Raw genomic sequence first — 17137 nt, 5'->3', positions numbered from 1 at the left:
TAAAAAAAAAAAAAAAAAAAAAAAAATCCTCAGCAGTTTATAAGGACTATCTGTATATATCTTATTCCCCAGAACAGTTCTCTTAGGATATACACAGGACTGAAACAGACGAAGTGCAAAATCAGCAATAAGGAATCTTGCTGAAGGCAGGAACACTGTCTAGAAAGAGGGAATTCTTACCAGTTCGAATTTCTTCCTGATCGGTGCCATTGACATAATCTTGACTCACGAGAGAAGCAAAGCAAGCCTGGGATCAAAACATCAGAAAAGAAAAAGATGGCATCTGCACACCAAAAAATCTTACTTCTGAGTAAAGACATAACTTCTTCTTGGTCATTCAACGAGTTGATGCACATGCGACGACAATATATGCCAATGAAAATACTCGGTAAACTGAGTCCCAACTAGGGGGCATCACCATTTGGTCTCTTTCCTTCCACCCGCACTCTGAGCTTCAGTTTCTCCACCAATAAAACAAGGCAATGGGACTCCATGGTCTCCCAGGTCCACATCCACAGGGCAGGATCTCAATAAACCCCTTGCACCCTGGGGAAAGCCACAGATCTCATGGGGCGGCACCCAAATAGAAAAGGGAGGCCGGCAAGCAGGTGCCTCTGGAAGGGTTAGGTCACAAGGAAAAAGGAAAAGTTCCAAAGAAAGCGTGACCTTAAAACTGAGTCTTGAAAGAAAACGGGGGCAGTGTAAGAGGGGAGCTCCTGGAAAGTTGGCGTTCGCAAGGGAAGCGACTCGGACACGGAGATGGGGACAGCCCGTAGGAGCCTGGAAGGGTCCGCGCTTGGTCCCTGGCAAAATTTTAAGGCGACGTGCCTCCGCCAGCCGAGCAGAGTACCGGCCACCCTCACAGCGTGGGCTCAGCAGGTGACTCACGATCTACGCGCCTAACTTCCCATTTGTAACTGGGTGTTGCGACGGAGGAATGAAATATCGGCCGACGCGCAGCTCGCATTGTGAGGGACGAACGGAGGGCTGGGGACGAAGACTCCAAGTCTCGGCTTACCTCGAACGACGACTCAAGCTCGTCCACCAAGGTGCTGCTAGAAGTCCTCGGCGCGCCAGGCGCTGCCTGAAGAAGCGAAGCCTGGCCCGGGAGTCCCGGCGCGGGTTGCGGGGGGCCCGGCGGCTGCCCGGAGAACATACCACCCAGCGGAGCCGCCATGTCTGCGGTGGCGGGTCGCCGCCCACTGCGCCTGCGCAGAGAGGCTCCGGCCACTGGCCGCGCGTGGCCACGTGACAGGGCGGCCGCTGGGGCGTGTGGGTTGGGCGCGGGGAAACTGGATGCTCCGTTCTCCCGTTTGGGGCTCTTTCCCGCTGCCGCGGGTGATGCCTTGCTTTTCCTTGTCTTTGTTAAGTTTGTTGCAGAAAGCTCTGTCCTTGACCCTGAGAGCAAGCCAATAAGGAGGACATGGTTTTGACAAAAAGGCTTATTACTCTGCTAGCAAAGGAGAAACACAGGGGAATCTTGTCCCAAAGGCTGGGATTCTGCCCATCAGTAGGAACAGGGGACTTTTAAAGAGGTGATTCAGAGAAAATTAGATTGGGAAGGAGAAGATCAGCGAGGAGAAGATCAGGGAGGAGAAGTCCAGGGGAAAAGTGGGGAAAGTTAGGGAAAAGAAGATCAGGGAGAAGAAGTAGTTTGGGAAAAAAAAAAAAAAAAAACGCAAGGGATTCAGAAGCCACAGGGGAGATAGTCAAAGCATCAAGTGAACCCGTTACAAGTACAAGGCGATAATGGATGGCTAACCGTTGTATGCAGAGAGAATTAGTAACCGCGGTGGAGCAGCCCGCGGGAGAGGTCGAGTTCCCTGTGGGACCCTGCGACCTGAGCGGAGGGACTTGGGCCGAGTCACGTTCGTTCTCCCTCCCAGCTCAGTTTGCCCCTAGGTAGAAGGAGTCACCCCTGCACTCCCCAGCAGTTACTGAGAGTTCACTCTGTCCCGGATGCTCATCTAGTCGTGGGTTATAGCGGGAATGAGGTAAGAGAAGCCACTGCCATTGTTGAGGCTACCTGTGTGCCTGGCATTGTTTTAGGGTGGCTTCGAAGAGGAAGTCACCGTGATAATCTCAACAATTGCTTTTCGACTCGTTTATTATTTATTTCAAAAGCCTTCATTTTGGTTACCATGGAACACACAGAACTCTCCGTGTCTCAGGCACTATTTTATGATCTAGGGGTTACAGCAATCACCCCAAATTTCTGGAGAAAGAGAAACACGTAAATATACATATATATCAATATAAAGGTAAATATTAGGAAAAAAATTAAGCCGTGTGAGGGGATAACTGGTAATGGAGTGGTGTTCTTTGAGATGAGTGATTGGGGAAGACCTGAATTGGAATGATTGAAGAGTTAGGAGAGCTTTCTGGACAGAAGGATCCTGCCTGACTGGCATATTTAAGGAAACACAGGAAGCCCAACAGGGCCAGGGTAGAAAAGGTCAGAGAAAAGTCCTTTGCCTGTTAGGCTTTAATCAAAGTCAGCCTCCCAGTCTAAATTAGACCCAGAACTCCCAGACTCTTCTGTTTAAATTTCTTTACAGCATTTAAACATAATCTGAAATTAACTTGTTCATATAATTTTTTATTGACTAAATTGCAGACTTTTCTCCTCCTTTCCCCTCTTCTCCTGGCATCAGAGCCTGCTGGTCTTATTTATCCTGTCCCCAATATCCAACTGTTTCCAATTGTGCTTGGCAAAGATAGAGGTAATAAGTATTTGCTGATAGAAAGAATCAAAAGAAAAGACTAGGAGGATCTAGTCTGAAAATCTACTTTATTCTCAGGACACCTTTACATGTCTAAAATTATTGAGGATCCCAAGTGTTTATTTTTGTGCATTGTCTGCTAATATTTGTCTATTAAAATTGAGAATTTTAAAAAATGCCAATTCACTAAAAATAATAAACCCATTACATATTAACATGAAGTTTTTGTTAAAACTATAACTTTTGCAAAATAAAAAAAAAAAGGTAAGAAGTTTGTCATTATTTTGCTTTTTAGCAAATCCCTTTAATATCCAGTTTACCTAAGGGCCATATAAGTTGCCTGAGAACAACATCAATGGTAGTTGCCTGGGATTCACACCAGAGGTTTCTGGAGACCAGTGAGGCAGTGATTTAGAAGAGTAGAAAGAGTGTGCTATCTTTTTTTTTTTTTTTTTTTAAAGAGAGAGACAGAGAGAGAGAATTTTTAACATTTATTTTTTAGTTTTCGGCAGACACAACATCTTTGTTTGTATGTGGTGCTAAGGATCGAACCCAGGCTGCACACATGCCAGGCGAGCACGCTACCGCTTGAGCCACATCCCCAGCCCAAGAGAGTGCTATCTTGTATTGGGGCAGTTAGACAGGTGGTAAGATATATAATCAGCTAAACTCCATGAGTTATTCAGGGGTTAGAAATCTAGTTGGGAATTGAATGCCTGATGTAATTTGAAGATAAGGTTTAAGCTCTTATTTCCCTAGGACCACAGCTAGGGGAGAAGCTCACAGCTCTTCAACAGCAGAGCTACCGCTGTAGAATATGGCCCATTACACAAGAAGAGCCCCAAAGAAATGGTCAGGCTAATTCCATCTGATTGATCTGCTACTAAGTGGTAAGAGAGTGGTTCCAGAACTACTCTTCTCCCCAGCCTACGACCTTGAAGAGTATGAGGACATCTAGGAATTTACTCTGCTGTAATCTTAAAACCTTTAACTGCCAAGCACTCCCAAGATTCCATCAAGTTCATCTCTTACCACACTGTATCCTTTCTCATCTATTCATTCAACCAATATGGACACTTATCAGTGGTCTGAGTCAAGTAACATGAGCAGAGATTTAGCAATAAACTGGAGAGGTATGGTACCTACCCTCATCATACTTAATGCACTCTCCCTTTATAGCAAGGGTTTATAGAGTGTCAGTGATGGATTCTTGTGCTCAGTGCTGTGTTGAGGGTATATAGATGCTCGACTTTGCAAATCTGGAGTCTAATCCATGATCTACTTTAGAGTTCATAAATTGTCTCCTTACCTTCTTCCCCTTCTTCTGTTAGAATAGCAACACAGCCAGCTAATCTCTGTATGCCCCCCCCCTTCCCTTGCAGTAGCTATGGCTTACTCTGATTGACATAATCTGAGTATATATGAGACTTCAGTGAAAACTCCTTCAGATGTGTAAACTACAGTTGCACCGGTTTTGTCCTGCTTTCTTTCCTCAATTTAATGTTGCCTTCAACCACATCAGCTACCTGGACTATGAGAAAGCCTTCTACCAAAGCCTTACTAGCATTTCTGACTCACTCAGGAGTGTGTTTTTCGTTTCCTTCGTAAGCCAATAGTTCCCACTCTCTGAGTCCATCTTTCCTGATGAAGTAGCTCCTGAACAAGGATACCCAAGGGAAACTGAACCCGTTTACTCACTTCTCTGCCTGCTTTCAAGTCTAAAATATACCACAAATGTGCACACTCATTTCCATTCCCTCTTTATAAACCAGTTTAGGTACATAATATCCTCTTACCTGACAAACATTTTTAAAGTTAAAAATAACTGTCCTCAACAGTTTTTTCTGTCAAATAGTTTCCAAGTTTTTTTTTTTTTCCTTAAAAAGGGCACAGATTCTATTCATGGATAATTTGATCCATCTTACACAAAAGTAATGGGAAGACCTTTTGTTCTAAGTCTGCACAAATGGAATTCTATTGACTGGTGGTAGTCCCGCAAGGTTAACAAATAGATACTCATTTATTGTCCCTTTCATGGTCTGGTTTCTTGCTTTCAAATAAATTCCATATCTGTTCAAGTCACTGAACTGAAAGCAAGCATTACAATATATTAGTTAAGCATGCCAGCTCTGAAAGCCACCCGAGTTTAACCCTTTGTTCCTTGACATCACTGACATTTTACTAAACCTGTCTCATGCCTCACCTTCCTCATCTATAAGGGATAATAGCACCCACCTCACTGGGTTATTAAGAGGATTCAGTAACAATATATGAAAACCCTTAGAACAGTGCCTGGCATATTGGTGAAGTTTGAATAGTTGGTTAATACTATTATGATTGATTCATTTTGGAAACCACAGGCCAGGCCTGTTTCACAAACTAATAAGCTCACTCACCGAGTGTCCCAAAGTGATTGATAGCATTGAATATTTCCATCACTGTGCCCCAATTTAATTACTCAGTTTATGTTAATAGGCCAAAGAGACAAGTTCTGTTGTGGTAGAGTTACCGTAAGTAAATATCAGAGCCAAATCAGAACACCAAAACTTGGATTTATTGTTTCTCACAATTGCATAGTAACTTAATTTGCTTGCATTTCTAGCATCACAAATCTGAAGTGCAATTTTTCTTCTCAATGAAAAACAAATACTTTAAAAAGTGATCAGGAAGTTTAAAAAAAAAAACTGATCATGATGTGTAGAATATCTTAAAAATCTTGCCAAAAAGATATTAGCTTTACTTTTATAAATCTTTGCATAAAATGAAAAATCAAGGCATACAAATTTCATTTAGTTTTATAGTTTTAAATACCATCTTTTGTTGCCTTTAAAAGATTTTTATTCATCCAAAAGTATTTTCAAGCTCCACTGTCCAATTTCAGACAAATGAAGGCATTTCCGAGTGTCTGAGCTAAGCACTGTCTTGGCTGAAGCGGAGTAAGAACTCAATCAGAGTCCTTGTGGGCCTCCCGGTCATGCCTTTCCGCAGGTATGGGACCTCATCTTTGTTGGTCATCACACCTGCTATGTCCAAATGTGCCCACTTAGGATGAGTCACAAATTCCTTCAGGAACGCTGCAGCTGTACATGCCCCTGCAGACCTGAAAAAGAAAGCCTACGTCAAGGTGCATGAACCATTTCATCAATTCTTGCCAAATAGGTTCTATGACCAGAGAGCAAGAGTCAAAGTTACAGGACCAATTATGAAGTTAACCAGTAACTTCAGCAGTAAAGAAAAAATTTTGGATTCCTTTTTCCTATGTAACACCTTCCAATATTTTCCACATCCTTTCCTTATCATTTGTTTACATGTAAAATATAAGCAAATGTGAAAATGTGCGAAATACTAAGAACCTGTTGGAGAAATACCTTGAAAACTATAGACATTAGAACTAAGCTTACAAGCAAAGGAAATCAGAGATTAAAATTTTGTGTAAAGATGATAAAATTGAAAATGGTGATTCTTAGGCAACCAAGGATGATTGTAAAAATGAACATCTAGCTTGTTTTCCATACCGATATTTTCCAATGTTGTTAACATCAGCAAGCTGACAATCTATAACTTGTCTTGTATAATGTTCAAAGAGAGGCATCCTCCAAACACGGTCCCCTGTTTCAATGCTGGCCTAAAAAGAAAAAGATATGACACTCTTAAGTTAGGTTCTAGAAAATTCATAGTGTGCTTGATACATGAAGGAAAGAACTTTTCTATGAAACTATAAAACAGGTATCAGGACAATGGTCATTACTGATTATTTAAGAATTATAGCTGAGTGTGGTGGTACATGCCTGCAATCCCAGCTACTCAGGAGGCTGAAGCATGAGAAGATCAAAGTTTGCAGTCAGCCTTGGCAACTCAGGGAGACCCTGTCTCAAAAAGAAGCAGGTGGCGATGTGTGGCAAGAATAGCTCAATGGTGTAGCGCCACTTGCCACTTAGGTTCAATCCCCAGTACTGCGGTGATTATATAGCAATGTTATGAAAAATCCCACAGATCTGCAAGGAATTTGCTAAAGTCTCAATTAATAATCTGGTATTCTGTGTTGGAAACAGGTTTTGTAGGTTTGAGTAGAATGAAAGAGTTTCTGTGAGGCTGGTCACCTCAGTGTACTGGGGAAATGCACACCTGGACCCACTTTAATGTCCCTGACACAGGGTGACTTCCCTCCTGCCCTCCAATCCTTTCTTCTATTTCTGTCTTCTTCCTTCTCTCTTTCCTTTCATCATTAATTGAATTTCTGCACACCACTAAGTGAACTGAAATATTTCAGCCATCAAAGAGCCCACAGGCTAGCAGGAGAAATGTACACATAAACATTGTTTAACTCACTATTGCAAGAAGTCAAAGACTCAAAAGTGGAAAGTCAAGAAGCAGCAATATAAGCTATGGAGTCAGATCAGCCTGTGTAGGACATGAGTATGTATCAGATGTATCAGCCAAAGGATGAAAATGGCTGACTCTAGGAAAATAGACTGTAAGTTGCTATTTATTTATGACTATTTAAAAATCAAAGTTATGCACATATAACTTTGATTTTTAAAAAGTCCAATGTTGTGATGCCATGATGAGAGGGAGGGACTGTGGATACATGGGAGGCCAGAGGAGAGGTTCTGGCCCAGCCTGGAAGGAGAAAACAGAGAGGAATTTTACAGAGGTTGAGAGGGCAGGCTTCACAAATGATGAGAAGACAGCTATGCAGGGAAGCAGCGGAGGGTGAAAACTAAGTGTAGGACCTTAAATCAACTTCACAAATATGTTCAGAGACATTTTGTGTTTTTTCCCATAATTAAGTTCCCCTTAACTACTTGCTAAAAGGATGAATGAGCTGTCAGATGGACTTTGGAACACAGGAAACAGACAGAGCCATCAATGGAAAGATGTAGGTGGGATCCATTGAAACAGATGAGCTTCCCCATAAGCATAAGAACATGTGGCCAAGGACTGAACACCAGTCAGAAGTGGACAAAGAACAGCAGCTACCAAGGGAGACTGAAGCACCATGGTCAGAAGGAAATCAGAAGATTATCACAGAGGCCAAGAGCTGGGTGTCTCCAAGAGGTCACAGAGACAGGCTAGGTTAGATTAACAGGGTGCTAGCAGGTGGAAACTGATGGCGGTGACTGACTGTGTGTGTGCACGCATGTGCATGTATGCTGGTGGTGATGGGATGGGAGAAGACTGCGAGTCCACCTACACAACAGGCTGATGGACTCCACATGCATTCATCAGAAGGCCTTCCTTTCTTCACAAAGCTGCTCTCATACCCTTTTCTACCTCAAGGATTTCAACCACAGCCATATTATTTGTAAGTTATTTTTAATTCATTCTGAGGCCACTGAAGAAGGTGGTGGTATTATGCCCATCATTTAGGGACATCTGTAGAAAACGTGAAGCCACTCAATCGAGTTTGTTGCTCTGGTCCATTTTCAATTCAAAGGCAAACCCACAGCATAAAAATCACTTTTAGCACAGGATGTGAACAACTATATCTTTCAAGGGCTACAATAATTGATTCATCATCCCTATAATTTAGGTCTATGAATATTATACCCACCTCAAATAGTTTGTTCCACAGCCAGGATGAGTTGGTAAAGACCCCAGTGGCACCTGACCCCAAGGCTATGTCCATGGCACCTGTGAGAAACAACTCTCAGGTCAATTCCATTCTCCTGTCCAGACCAAGTGGGCTCCTCTGCCACTCAGAACAAAACTGTGAACTTAAACCCTACTTAATGGCTCTCTCATTGTAAGAAAGGTAAGCTTAGGAAATCAGTTCCATATTTAATATATTTTTATGTCTCTCAAACTAGAATTCACCTTTAATTATTAAGGAAAATGCAGAAAAGGAAAAGAAATACCATAAAATATCACCATGGATAATTGTTACCAATTTTGGTATTCCAGACTTTTTTTTTAGTATTTAAGATCATACTATATGTGTACAAGAATGTGTTCATCCTTTTATGCTTTAATATTTATTCCTCTTTTATGAACAAATGTTTGAAAGTATCTTTAATGCTTTTGGAACAGTCCTTTGGATGGAGGTATCATAATTACATACTATAGGCACAGACGCATCTCTAACTTTTTAGTACTTTTAAACACATATTAGTAAATATCTGGCTTTGCTGCCTTTTGTAAAAAACAGAAACAGTTGTTGTTATTGTATCATTTATTTCATCTAATTTCCTTCTCCAACAAACTTGTGTCCTATTGGCTGACTTCTTTTTAAAAATTAATTTACATTCTTAAAAAATCAAGTTGAAAACAAGCTTTCTGTTTTCTAGGTACACAACCAGGAACAGCAGCTTAGTGCTGCCCTCTTGGATGCTTAGCTCCAGCAGTCCCATTTGTTATTTGCCTGGTCCCGTCTGTAACTTCTGGGCCAGGGAATGTCTCTGATTCTGACCCTAGACTCAGGGTCTAGCACACTGCTTGGCATAATGGAGCTCAGTAAGTAGCTATCAAAAGGAAAGAGCAACACTGTCTTTCAGAAATGGGACACCACATGGAAAGTCAAGATACACAGCACTGAGCCTGTCACTGCCAACACTAGGGCCCTGGAACGTTAGAGGACATAAGCACTGGAGTTGGCAGAGGTTCCATAGTTTCACATCTATGAGCATCTGCTCTCTGCAATGTGAGGTTTGTCCAGGTGTCCCCTTAATCCCTACCTGTGGCTTTGCATCAAACTGCTCATCAGCATTTCCCCCAAGGAAAACTGAAACTTCAAAATACTAGTATGTATGCTGCTTGACAAATTTTATTTAACTATATAGTAAAACTTCCCATTTCTTATATTTCTTTGCAGTCAAGGTTAACAGTGGCTGCATGACATACACTGAGGGATCCCATATGCCTGCATGTGGAAAAATACTGGTACATATCTCTGATTTAGAGAACCAAGTTAGACCCACATATCATTGTTGATCTGGTGGCCCTCAGCAGTTCTGCACAGCACCACAATGATTTAAACTGATTCCTTTCCAGGGAAAACGGTAGTGCTTTTTTAGTATCGGGTTGCTCTGTGTCACTGGGGTGTTGGATTGTACAATTTTTCCCATGAAGTTACAGTAAATGCCATTAGTTATTATTTAATAGTAAAGAACCATAAATTACAAATCACTATTTGAAAGTGATGGCCCATATAAATTCTTGTGATTCTACATGACATTGGGGTAAATTCAATTGGTCTGTGTCATTTGCTCCTTCAAGCTTCATCACTACCTCCCAGTCACTTCGTAAATCTCTCTCTCCATTACGGCTATTGCCATTATCATCTACCACCTGAACTACAGTAATCACTTTTTTAAAAAAACAATAAATTTATTTTTGAAATTTTCAAATATATACAAAAGCAAGGAAAATAATATAACTGACACCTAAGTACCCATTACCCCACATCAACAATTATCAACTCCTGGCAAACTTGTTTCACCAGAACCCCACACCTAACATTATTTTGAAACCAACTGCAGATACTGTATCATTCATCCTTAACACACACCTATATCCACACCCACAAAACTCAACAACCACAACCCAGCTCATAGGCCTCACGGGTTGGCGCATTTCTCCTGGGGTCCTTCTACAGCCCATTCTTCACAGTGCATGGTGGGAAACCTTACAGGGTGCAGATCCAACCAAATCATCCCTGTACTTAGCCCTCCTCAGTAGCTTCCTGCTGCACTGACTCCCCTTGTAATATGGCACCTACCACAGCATCTGCCTCACAAGCCACACAGCATACCTCGGCCTGAACACTGCTGCCCCCCAGCGCCCCACAACATGGCCTTTGTGCACGATGCACCCTCTGTTCACCTCTTCTCCACTCAGACCCCAGGCTCAAGTCACCCTTCTTAGGATAAGAGGCCCTGCACACGCTGACCTGATCAAATCCCCAAACCATATAGGCTCCCTCAGGCTTCCTTTAATTCCACTTCCTTGTGCTTGTCGCCTGCCACTTTAAACCCTCAGTGTGATTGTCTAGTTACTGCACTGTTTCCACTAGACTACAGGCCTCACTTATGTTCTGCCCCATCGCTGCATCCTCAGCCATCAACACAGTCCCAGCACATAAGAGGTGTTAATGCCTGCTGATTGTGTCAACACTGTTCATATGGCACTGTGACAAGTGGTGCTTACTCTATGTCTATGCTCCATCTCTATGATGGGAGTGGGGGTTCACATTATAGTCTTCAATACCGTACTTTTCAAGTTAATGGTATTTTACAAATGTAGTCACTTGTCTCCAAAACATTTCTATCAACTTCATAAAAGTTTTTCATCCGTTTTTAAATTTCTCAGAAAAGATGAACATTAACCTCAAACAAAAATGTAGTACCTTCACTTAAATAGAAAATGATAAGACATAAATATTTAACAGGATAATTGGGATCATAGCTTCCTTCCAACAAAAACAGTAGGGGTCTGACCTGTTAAGGTGGCTGCGTTGATGATGAGTTTTGGATTAAAGGTGTGCGCGTAACAGAGCGCATCGGCCAGGATGAGCCTCCCCTCAGCATCGGTGTTATCAACCTGCCAAGAGGGAGATCAAAAAAGGAGTGAGACATCGATGTTTTTGGCAGCACAACTCACAATAGCCAAACTGTGGAACCTACCTAGATGCCCTTCAATAGATGAGTGGATAAAGAAACTGTGGTACATATATACAATGGAGTATTACTCAGCAATAAAAGAGAATAAAATTATGGCATTTACAGGTAAATGGATGGAGTTAGAGGAAATCATGCTAAGTGAAGTAAGCCAATCCCAAAAAATCAAAGGCCAAATGTTTTCTCTGATAAGTGGATGTTAATCCATAATGGGGAGGGACATGGGACAAGTGGAAGCACTTTGGATTGGGCAAAGGTGGGGAGGGGAGGGGCCATGGGGATAGGAAAGATGGTGGAATGAGACAGACATCATTACCCTAGGCACATGTATGATTGCACGAATGGTGGGACCCTACTTCGTGTACAACCAGAGAAGTGAAAATTTGTGCTCCATTTGTGTACAATGAGTCAGAGAATTCTGCTGTCATGTATAACTGATTGGAACAAATAAACTTGGGCTGGAGATGTGGCTCAAGTGGTAGAGCGCTGGCCTGGCAAGCATGCGGCACGGGTTCGATCCTCAGCACCACATACAAACAAAGATGTTGTGTCTGCCGAAAACTAAAAAATAAATATTAAAAAAATTCTCTCTCTCTCTTTAAAAAAAAAAAAAAAACTAAAATTTTTTTTTAAAAAGGAGACTATAGGAGTAATGAATATAAAAACCAGGCAATTATACACCAGAATTGGATATAAAAGTGAGAAAAAGCTTGGATGACATGTCATCAAGATTCAAAAACAGGTTTGTGCTGGGCACCCTGGTACATGCACGCCTATAATTCCAGCTACTCAGAAGGTTGAAGGAGAGGGATTAAAAGTTGTAGGACTGCCTGGGAAACATAGCGAGACCCTATCTCAAAAAATAAAAAGGCTGGGGATGAGGCTCAGTGGTTAAATACTTCTGAGTTCAATCCCTACTACCATAAATAAACAAACAAATGAAATGAAAAAAGTAAAAAGGGCTGGGGATGGAGCTCAGTGGTATAGTACTTGCTTAGCATGTGTGAGGCTCTGGCTTTAATCCCCAGTACTGCAAAAGGAAAAAAAAAAAAAAGTGTACTTATAATAGTGGAAACACTATTTAAGAGTGTTTTTCCTGCCTTGACTATTCCTAATATTATTCAGTCTAATCTGGAAAGCAAATAAAATTCATTAACCCCTGTATCACAGCTAGTAACTTAGGGCTGATGACATGGGAAGCTGAAATAAGTAGAAAAATGCCTTTCCATTTTACTAGCAACTGTTATAACTCATTTAATGAGGGGGAAAATAAAAAGATTTCTGAAAACAACTAGGCTAAGTACCTAAGTAAGATACAGCTAAGCAGCTCTGGATCTTCGGGCCAAGTCTCTTTGGCAACCCTTCCTAACTGTACTGCCTTCTTTTTAGTAGAGGCCCCACCATCATGGGCAGTGAGTGAGAGCATGCAGGCCCACACCATGGGGACCTGCTGCTTGCTGCCAGGTCCCCACAGTGCAGAGCCCATGATGCAAGACAGTGTTTCCCACCTGAACCTTTAGAATTGGAAAATGTTTTCGTGGCACAAATATACCCAGAAAATAGCCCACATTTTTACTGCTTTGCCAAACTCTGCAAGCCTGGCTACAGATTCATGGCAATTTGCGTGTACAGCATACAGGAAGTGAGAGGAAGAATCAAGGCAGGAAAAACACTCTTAAAAATTCTCATTGAGAAATACAATGACTCTGCATGAAAAACTACTCTGCACGGAAGATACTACCCTCCCCAGAGAGGTGGGGCCCTGCTTCCAGTCACACTGCAGTTAGGTGGCCACAATGGGGTTCCCTAGAAACATGTTGGGGAATGGTGCACCCTCCAGTCACAAACCTGGATGGTCTTCCCATTCTTGGCTCTAACAACATCTCCAGGCTTGTTGGCCTTGCCACTGGGCATATTCTCACAAAGAGGAGCCAAACCTATTGGAAAAAATATTTGAGAGAATATGGTTATACTGTGTCCAAACACACCACCCATGGGACAGGAGGCCACTAGTGAGCCACCAGAAGCATGCCCACAGATGCCACCCTAACCAACCAAATTCCCTATCACCAATGACACCAATGATATATGTTCATCAACAGCAGGAAGTACATGCCACCTTTATAACATTCTTAGCACAGGCCTGACTTGATTTCAATGGAGAAAAAATAAGTGCAAACTGTGGAAGATCATATCAGCCAAGACTCTTCAAAACTGCCAGTGCCATAAAAGAAAACAGGGCAGAAAGAGAATTCTTGACAGAGAAAACTAAAGAGACATGGCAACCCAATGCAATGTCTGATTTTTTTTTTATTAGCTCCTGGATTAATAAAAACTAAATATAAGCAAAATATACTTTTTTTAGGTAATTGGGACATTTTAATTAGATTATTATATTCACCCTTGGAAAAGGTAATAGTATTATCATTATATAGAATGTCCTTTTTCTTAGGTGTTGGGAGCTGCTCTGGAAAAACATGCCCTTAAGTCCTGAGCAAGAGATATCGAACAATTATTGGGCCCTGCAATAACTTTACCACCACTGGGATAATGAGGAGTGGCTCCAGGAGTAGGCAGCACCTGGTGGGGTTGAGTTATATTCACCTGTTCCTTGGTAATCCTATCCCTTTGCCCTTTTTGGGATGGAATGTTCCATGGAACTTCCCCTTGTGTGTCCCCTATATAAGAAGAATTCCAATAGCTCTCTCTTTCGAGGGATCCCTAAGGTCACACAGATGACCCGGATTTTGAAAAGGTACTTCTGTGTGTTTGCATACTTTCTTTGCCGTTTTCTTAAGTTATTGGGAATAGCCAAATTTTGTGAACCCAGCATTAGGTCACCAACTCTGATAGATGGTAATAAATGGAGGCACAGCTTGGATTGTTTTAGGGTAGTTGATAAGATGTATAGGGTTAAAGGGTAGCCCTCTCTCATAAGCAGGTTTTTTATGACTGTGAAACTATTGTGGAATTTTTGTGTTTTGAAACATTTTAGGTAAGAATTTTTGGATTTATGTACTGGGAATTAATATTTCGAGAATGAAAGGAGAGAAAATAAAATTGTTTTCATTATGGGACATTAAAATTCCAGAAGTTTTCCGCTTCTAAAAAAGCAAAAGTGTTTTTTTTTTTTTTTTAATTTGTTTTATTATTACTTTCTGGAATTGTTTGGGCAATTTAAATTAAACTAGTGGATCTGCTGAGCCTCTCTCATTACATCCTTACCAAGGATCAAATCGGGTGAGCTATGGCCCAGCTGTTCAGCAGACACAGGACTCTGGCTACTGTTCCCTGTGGAGCCACCAGCTAGTTCTGCCCCTTTGGGGGCCTGGTCTAGCCAAATGCAGGCTGCCCTGGGGCCCGCTGGCACCAGCATCTGCCACTGGGACCCAGTTTGGGGGTTTGAAAATTTTTTATTTTTATTTTTGGAGTTCTCACACGCTACAAGGAGGAGCTACAGGTCGGGAACCACCCATAGCTCCCCGCCTCTCCAGAGAGCGCTAAAGCTGGCGCGATTCCCAGAGGCGGGATCCCAATTGTGGTTGCCTGGGACTCCGCCTGGGGCTCCGCAGCGGGATTGGCAGCGGGATTGGCGGGATGCCCAGGTGGTTGTAAGGAGATTTGCAATGACAATGACGAGGTACAAGCAGAGCAGCCCAGTGCAACACGGCCTGAAGGGACACAATGCTGACCGGGCTGCAACAAGGGTTCAAGGAGATGAGGACACCACCGCTGCTGCCCAACAAGCTGCCGGCTCTCCCAGGAATCCCGGGTTCTGTTGGAACATCCCCAGGAGCCCCCACGAGGCGCTGCCCTGGAGAGATTCCTAGCGGGAAAACACAAACAGATCGGTCAAAATCCAAACACCTGGGGAAATGCTGGGAGCAACACGTGGCTTTCCGGTGGAGTTGATGGCAGGGAAGGGACACATTACTGGTTTGTAATCCCACTTTAGAGATCCGACAGAGTGCAATCTACTCGGAAGGTCTGGCGCTGGCTTCCCACGCTTGCCCGCCCGGGCGCAGCCATGCATGCGCCTTCTCCCCGGCGCAAAGCCCGCTCCAGCGCTGGGAACTCAAGCGGAAGACACTGGCGCAGGCAATGGTCAAACGCTAGCTGGCCAGGGGCGCAGGCATGGCAGCGGCTGAACGCGGGGTCAGCCCAGCTCCAGCGACTTTCACCGCGGGAGGAGATGCGGCCACGGGACGGCAAAGACGCGGACAACCGAAAAGGGCCTTCATTACCTTCCCACAAACCCGACCAACTCTAGGCTTCCCTGGTTACTAAGGCAACCGCTCACGGAAAGGCCTCGTGCACGACGCATGGCTATGCGCACACGCTGCCCAGCATGGCGAAATACAACCAGGACTGCTGGGGTCAGAAAAACAATGCATGAAATAAAACCCCCAAAATTTCGGGCAAACTAAACTCTCCAGCCACAAGGCCAGGGTAACATGGCGGATAAGTCCCACCTCCCACATTTTTCATAGGTTTCCCATTTGTCCTTCCACCGTCAGGCAAGCAGGGCTTCTGGGCCAGCCTCCCAATTACTAACCTGTAGTTTCTAACTAACCTATAATTGCTAACTTTCTGCAGGCTAGTGAACGGAGCTGCAGAGCCTGCATGTTACTTAAAAATGTCCACTGGTCAATACTAACGAAAGATTTATTTTTCAGACAAAATATAGTTCAACAGGTTTCTATGTTGCTGCCCTAATCCTAATGTGTTCTCAAAGCTAAATAATCTTGATTTTTATCCCACGTTCCCTTAGAAATTCTTTATGGTTATATTATTAAAGAAAATTGCAGAAATAATGTAACACTTATAAGAGATAAAAGATACATATGCTTGCTTATGTTTTACTTTTGGACACTGTGAGGATGCATTTTGCTCATCACAGGAATAGGCCGGCAACTTAAGACAATTTTCTCACAATGTTCCCGTGATGACCAAGAAATCCTTCCTTTTCAATTCTAATTATGTAATTACAAAAATAAGTAAAATATAAGCAAGGATGTTATTTCAGCTACATCACGTGATGTCACATGTAAGAGTACACTCCTAGTTAAAAATAATTTAAAATGGATCCAAATATTTTTAAGAACCATATGATTTCATAAGATAATTATAAACTAAACATTTTATTCTTAATATATTTTTCCAGTTACTTAAATAATCTATACTCTTTAATCCATAGGATAATTAAAACATGTCTATTTGTTTAATATGTGTCCATTTGCTTCCAAATGTTTTTCAATAGAAAACACATAATTTATACCTTTTATACATGCATTTATCTGATACTCTGCCGTTTATAGTTACAGATAGAGATAATACAATCATCAAGTAATCTTTAATTCTCAAATTATTGTACAAACTTTTATAAGATGATAAACAGATATGATTCTGTCAACAGAAATGTCCAAGGGCTTTAACTATATTTTCATTGAGATATTTCTTCTCATGAATGTACAATAATTTGTTTACTAAGATTTATAGAAATTGTTCCAAGGTATAACCAAAGAATTCTAGAAAAGGAAAAGAAGATGCTTCAACAGAAAGGAAACAGTTTGGAGTAAAAAAGAAATCATGTTTGGATAAAATAAAAGAAGCATTATGTTTAAGACTTTTATGGTAAAAAAAGATTTCCTTAATAAAGGAATCTTTACATGATCATCTAGAAAGTGAGATAAAAGGCCAAAGTAATCAGAAGACAGACTTGTATGCAGCTGGATTGACTATAAATATATAAATGATCAGTTTTACGATGTTTCAGGCCTTACCCCCCCCCCCCCCCCC

At 42.1% G+C, this 17137-nt stretch overlaps 2 protein-coding genes across 2 annotated transcripts in view; both read right to left on the bottom strand.

Moving 5' to 3' along the window:
• The window catches only part of Med28 (mediator complex subunit 28), a 4340-nt gene extending 3119 nt beyond the window's left edge, over positions 1–1221 (bottom strand). The window contains exons 1-2 of the mRNA XM_015481979.2: positions 1019–1221; positions 181–247 (exon numbers count right to left, since the gene is read on the bottom strand). Coding sequence (XP_015337465.1) covers positions 181–247; positions 1019–1177 — 226 coding nt within the window. The 5' untranslated portion in view covers positions 1178–1221. The remainder of the gene's footprint in view (positions 1–180; positions 248–1018) is intronic.
• A 4034-nt stretch (positions 1222–5255) lies between these two features.
• Lap3 (leucine aminopeptidase 3) overlaps positions 5256–17137 on the bottom strand; it is a gene marked incomplete at its 5' end in the record, with an annotated part of 29750 nt that continues 17868 nt past the window's right edge. Inside the window, 5 exons of the mRNA XM_015481734.1 lie at positions 5256–5823; positions 6239–6348; positions 8278–8357; positions 11159–11261; positions 13187–13275. Of these exons, the coding sequence (XP_015337220.1) occupies positions 5634–5823; positions 6239–6348; positions 8278–8357; positions 11159–11261; positions 13187–13275 (572 nt within the window). The remainder of the gene's footprint in view (positions 5824–6238; positions 6349–8277; positions 8358–11158; positions 11262–13186; positions 13276–17137) is intronic.

The sequence above is a fragment of the Marmota marmota genome, unplaced genomic scaffold (genome assembly GCF_001458135.2).
Source record: "Marmota marmota marmota unplaced genomic scaffold, marMar, whole genome shotgun sequence".
Taxonomy (NCBI): domain Eukaryota; kingdom Metazoa; phylum Chordata; class Mammalia; order Rodentia; family Sciuridae; genus Marmota; species Marmota marmota.
The sequence above is the reverse complement of the archived record's forward strand: the minus strand, read 5'-3'. Positions and strand labels throughout refer to the sequence as shown.